A 6,304-nucleotide genomic window follows, 5' to 3' on the forward strand; every position below is an offset into this window, starting at 1 on the left:
GGAACCAGGTAACGTGATTGGACGAGAGGCATTCCACGAGTGCAGATCGGATTTCCAGGGCGGATTTCCGAACGCAGCCCGAAGAAGTGGGACAAGGGAACGGACAGATGGCGAGTCCAGCAGGCTGCCGTGGAAACTGTGTCGGAAATGAACGAATCGGTCAGTGTCACGCAATAAAAAGTGCATCTTTAATCTATGCGAACAAGAATATAGTCTTGATTTAATATATTTGAGTCTTGATAGGAGGCTTGATTTAATATATTTTGCATCGTGACATGACATATCACCCTCAAGTGCCCGTTTACTCCAGATTTGGCTTGGCACGGACGGTTCAATCTTTTGCGCCGCGGGACCATACGACCATAAAGCCAGGGGGGTGCGTTCGTAAACCCGCTCCGAGAGCGCCGGAGCGCACACTGGGTTCAACGCCACTAAACCCGACCGAAGTAATGTGATTGGACGAGAGGCATTCCATTCCATGAGTGCTGATCGGGATTTCCAAGAGCTTACTTTAACGAACACAGCCAGCCAGAGTCTAAACTCTCTCTTTCTGATTTATATCTCTAGCCTATCTCTCAACCGGTATAAGCAACAGAGAGACAGACAACAGCACAGCAACAGAGAGACAGACAACAGGAGAGGAGAGCAACAGAGAGACAGACAACAGGAGAGGAGAGCAACAGAGAGACAGACAACAGCACAGCAACAGAGAGACAGACAACAGGAGAGGAGAGCAACAGAGAGACAGACAACAGGAGAGGAGAGCAACAGAGAGACAGACAACAGGAGAGGAGAGCAACAGAGAGACAGACAACAGGAGAGGACAGCAACAGAGAGACAGACAACAGGAGAGGAGAGCAACAGAGAGACAGACAACAGGAGAGGACAGCAACAGAGAGACCGGTATAAACAACAACAACAACAACAACAATGGTTGACAACCGCTACGCCACAGCGTTGGTGATCGGCTGCGTGCTGAGCGCGCTGGCCACCGTGTACCTGTCAGTGGCGGTGGGGACGCGACACTGGTACCAGTACAGCAGCCCCGCGGTGCGCGGGGAGGCCAATGTCTCCGAGCTGCGCTCTCTGCACGACGAGTTCACGGACCTGGACGGAGAGTTCGACGAGAAGACCTACAGCGACACGCTGTTCCGTCTGAACGGCACCGTGGGCCTCTGGTGGAGGTGTGTTCTGGTGCCGGCCCACACCCACTGGTATAAGGAGCCAGGTATGTAATGGTTGATGATAGCCTCATGAACTCTGATTTAGGCCTACATAACTACATGCATTTGGGGTTTCGTTGGTTGTAGTTTAAGCCAGGGCATGTTTGTTGGATCTCTTCAGGTTACACCGTAACTGTAAGTCCTGAGATGTCCACTACGGGTCCCCCAGCACTGTGTCTCCTGAGACATCCACTACCCCCCCCAACACTGTGTCTCCTGAGACATCCACTACCCCCCCAGCACTGTGTCTCCTGAGACATCTACTACCCCCCCAGCACTGTGTCTCCTGAGACATCTACTACCCCCCAGCACTGTGTCTCCTGAGACATCCACTACCCCCCAGCACTGCGTCTCCTGAGACATCTACTACCCCCCAGCACTGTGTCTCCTGAGACATCTACTACCCCCCCAGCACTGCGTCTCCTGAGACATCTACTACCCCCCAGCACTGTGTCTCCTGAGACATCTACTACCCCCCAGCACTGTGTCTCCTGAGACATCTACTACGGGTCCCCCAGCACTGTGTCTCCTGAGACAGCCACTACCCCCCAGCACTGTGTCTCCTGAGACATCCTCTACCCCCAGCACTGTGTCTCCTGAGACATCTACTACCCCCAGCACTGCGTCTCCTGAGACATCTACTACCCCCAGCACTGTGTCTCCTGAGACATCTACTACCCCCCCAGCACTGTGTCTCCTGAGACATCTACTACCCCCCAGCACTGTGTCTCCTGAGACACCTGCTTTTCCCCTTTACTGTGTCCCCTATGACTTCTACTGCCCCCCTTGTACTGTCTCTCTGTTCTACAGTGTCTAAATATAACAAACAAACAAAAACGTTTTTCCTTCTATCACTGAGACTGCCAATGGCCCCTGGCCTGAGCTAGATTACTCTTCCTGCTACGACTGGTGGATTGATGATTCACTTGCTTATTAGTCAAATGTATCGATTGTAAGTCGCTTTGGAATAAGGCGACTCTGCTAAATGCCAAAAAAGTAAACATGTAAATGGATGGTACTGACTCGAACCCTGTTTCAGATCCCAAGATGGTGATGGAGTGTGTGAGCTTCACGTTGTCCCAGCAGTTCACCCCCAAGTACAAAGAGCCGGGGAACCACAACAGTGGAGAGGACATGCTGCGTACCTGTAAGCTTTTGTTCATTTCTTTAATAATTAATAATAATTCATTACATTTATATAGCGCTTTTCCGAGGCTCAAAGACGCTGACAATGTGGGAGAAACGGAAAACACAGAAACAACAAGCAACAGATAACATGAGCACATAGAACACAGAGTTAACGAACGGGGAGGGGGGGTGGTAGGGTTAGGGGAGATGGTTAATAATGCATTACATACTTTGGGTATGATGTTGTGTGTTAACACTAGAACAGCCATGGGTGGGGTCATTTGACCCTGTGAGTAAAAATGTTTTTATATCTTTGCACTCTATCAAATTTCAGGACCCTCCTTTCATGACTTTTCATAGATAAGTGCGTTCTACCACCCAGTATCCTTACGTTTTCAAAATCACATCAGGATAAGCTAGTATGAAGCTATTCTGCAGTTTTTCTGTGTAGGAAGCAGGCTAATTTACAAGACAGCTAACTAGTGGTCGTTGTGTGTAAATAGCAGCTTTCCATTGTAAAGACTATGGTCATTTGACCCCCGAGGCGGCTCTTATAGTAGGTAAAAAAAGGCACTGCTGTTCTATTGTTAATGTCTTATATATTGTATGATTTTAAAAATGCATGAATGAATTACTAATACCTAGTCGTGATTCAAACTATCCCTAATTTTCCTGTTCTCAAGTGCTGTCCGGGCCGGCACTCCTCTCACCTTTAATATGTGAGCTGTTTGTGAGAGTTTCTCAGTTAGTGCCTGGTTGAGTAACGCGCTGGGTTCCTTCCTGTTCCTGTCCAGACCTCTGGCGGTGTCAGTTCCTGCTGCCCCTGGTGTCGCTGGGCCTGGTGGTCATCGCGGGCCTGATAGGGTTCGGGGCTTGTCTCTGCCGGAGCCTCACCCCCACCCTGGGCATCGGCGTGCTCCACCTGCTAGCTGGTAAGGGACTCATAACTGTTGTACGGTCTTGTTAGATATGAGTTTATTTCTTAAATATAATCTATGTGGTAGTACAGGGGTCGTCGCGCTGCTCTGCGGTTGTCTGTCATGTTTAGACAGAGTAGCTGGCATTTCGGCAGCCCTTAATCTGGCTCCCAGGACGGACCGACGACCGACCTTCCGTGTCCTGCGTGAGCTGAGGCGCCAGGGCTGGTCAGAGAGAGATGTGTTGATTCATTAATAATATATAACAACTGTGATGTAATGAGTATAAACCACCACTTGGCCGTTGTGTCTAATGCTGATCTCTGACGAGAGAAGATGTCTTCCTGACTGATCATTACGACCCGTGTTGAACATCCTCATTGTCAACACTTCGTGTTTGCTGCTCACCGGATCTATCCAGAGATGACACAACGCATTTAAGATCACGACAATAGATTGACTCATAACATCATTATCGACAAGAAGATCCTTCAGTCTTGACTATGACACCCATGCTTCATTGTTGGGGGGGGGGGCTCAGCCCAGGAAACCCATTTACTTTCAGAAATGACCTTACAGGTAGCTAGCCGGGTTCCCGCGCTGGTCTAAAATCCAGGAATCCGATTTATAAGGCCTAAAAAGGTCTTACGTTTCAGTTATTCGGTCTAAAAATGAGGTGCTAGGTCTTAAAAATGAGATCCTGCAAGGAAATCAGTCCGACCACCGACCATCTATTTACGTGGAAATTAATCAAGCTGGAACCCAAAAAATGCCAATTCGCTTCCTTTTTTTGTCTGTATGGCAGTGAAATCCCTAATTTCATCACCTCGAGGATGACAAAAAGCTATCATATGGTGTCGCGAAAAAGGTCTTAAAAGGTCTTTTGACGTGTTGAAACTTGTAGGAACCCTGAACTAGGACTGACCCCCTCTCTCCCTCCTCCTCCCTCCCCCTCCCTTCTCCTCCCTCCCCCTCCCTCCTCCCCCCCCTCCCTCCTCCTCCCCCCCCCCCCTCCCTCCTCCTCCCCCTCCCTCCCCCTCCCTCCTCCTCCCCCCTGCAGGGCTGTGTACCCTGGCCACGGTGTGCTGCTACCTGGCCGGGACGGACCTGCTCCACCGGGTGTCGGTCCTGCCGGACAAGGTGGACGGCTCGCTGGGCTGGTCCCTCTACCTCGCCCTCATCTCCTCCCCGCTCCACATGATGGCCGCCGCCCTGCTGGTGTGGGCGGCGCGCAGCCACAGCCGGAACTACTACCGCATGACCGCCTACAGGGTGGCGTGAACCGCGTGAAGCCGATCGCAAAAACCCCGCAGAAAGATCCACTGTTTCCACCTTTGACTGTCTGTACTGTACTGTATGTGTGCAGTGACCGATAAGTCCCAGTCCACTGTTACTAGACACTGCTACTGTAGATCTGAAATGATTGGATAGGTGGGGGATGGATCTACCGTACCTTTGCTTGCCCTCTTGATAGCTAGCTTGTGGGGGATATATACGTATATACGCCATTGCTTGCTTTACACCAATCCGATTCTTTCAGATCTACACAAAGATGGGGGGGTATGGGGGTACAAAGTCGAATTGGGTTATAATACATACAAGGCTTTCTAGCATGTTTAGGGCATATAACGTACATCGTTATCCTAGCCAAAGGCACTCCATTGAGCAATGTCATTATGATGACCTAGCCTAGCTTTCGCTACAGCTAAACTTTAGCTGTGATGGTGTACCCCATGATCCATGGTCTGGTGGGCTACCTGTGTGATGATAACATATTAGGTCATCTTAAAATAGCTGTCATCACACACCCAAACCACATAGCGTTTTACTAAACCTTTTCATTTATATATTTGATCTTAGCGAATATCGTAACGTATCGTATCGGAAGTTCTGATCCATCCTTCCACGTCTAGGAACTAATGTTGACATGGCACCTCTGCACAGCAGCCAGCAGCAGTATTGTGAGCATTCATCAAAAACAGTTCGCATTTTTTGGTCTTCACCATACAGCGTCTATGGGCATGTGAATGCGATATTTTATCAATTTAATTAAAAAAAGGTTTTACCTCCGCTCCGAACTTATCTCGTCTGCGATGCGATGCTCTGGGACCTGAAATCCACAGCTTAACCGGTTGTGTAGATAACGCCGTAGGTCTGACTAGATAAACGGCTTAATTGTTATGTTAATCTTAAGGTATCTGGGAAAAGAGAGATACGGCTGTACTAATTGTTACAATAGGCGATGTGTAGATATTTGGTACAGTGAGCAGACATATGAAATTGGATACACACACACACATGGTGGTCAAACAGCTGAGAAATTAGCATTCTGAGCTGCCTCGTAGGCGACTGTTTCACTGTAGTCATGGACACTAGAAAGACCATAATGGCCACACTTTGTACAGAGATTTTGGCGGATAATCAGTGCCCACTAAAATATGGTACATTGATTAAGCTGCGCTAAATACATGCATACATACATACATATATCCACACCCATACACCACATAATCACACATTCACATTTTCTATACTTTGGTATCGCTGTTTGATTCATATTTTGGCATTATTATTATTATTACTAGTTTGCCGTCACTCTTATGTACTTGTGTTATTTTTCTGTATGTTATTGTTGTGTTCTTTATAACACTCTTGGCGATTATTAGGTGGAGGCGCCACATCAGCCTTCTGGGCTTTCTTGCCTCCTCCTCCTGCACTGTTTACTTATTGCGTGTAAAATAAAAGAAACATAAACGTAAACAATGCACAGTGAAAAGGGAATGGGAGGTTAGGTACTGTCAGAAGTTAATCCGGTGTAGCTTCAAGGTTTCAAAACATTTCTCTTTGACAATCAGAGGAATTATCATCTTGTTTATACTGTTAGTGATAGTCGTTACATGTTTGTGTTATTTGTTGATCCCATCAGTGTTTTGTTTATATATTTTTTATATTCTGGTTGATGTCGGCTATTGCAGAAATCATTTTGAACATAGGGTAAGACGTGTAAAGCCCTTGAAATACAATGAGCTCATTTAT

The 6,304-nt window shown here is 47.8% G+C and overlaps 1 protein-coding gene across 1 annotated transcript; it reads left to right on the forward strand.

Annotated features, from left to right (window-relative positions):
* Positions 1 to 906: 906 nt before the first annotated feature.
* LOC308169743 (claudin domain-containing protein 1-like) lies at positions 907 to 4,549 on the forward strand (the record flags this gene model as incomplete). Its single annotated transcript, XM_080544470.1, has 4 exons — positions 907 to 1,228; positions 2,263 to 2,370; positions 3,146 to 3,283; positions 4,329 to 4,549. The coding sequence occupies exons 1-4, from the start codon at positions 931 to 933 to the stop codon at positions 4,547 to 4,549; spliced, it is 765 nt and encodes a 254-aa protein (XP_080400596.1). The 5' UTR covers positions 907 to 930.
* Positions 4,550 to 6,304: the final 1,755 nt, after the last annotated feature.

This window comes from Nansenia antarctica (genome assembly GCF_963989245.1).
Source record: "Nansenia antarctica genome assembly, chromosome: 13".
In the NCBI taxonomy this organism is placed as follows: domain Eukaryota; kingdom Metazoa; phylum Chordata; class Actinopteri; order Argentiniformes; family Microstomatidae; genus Nansenia; species Nansenia antarctica.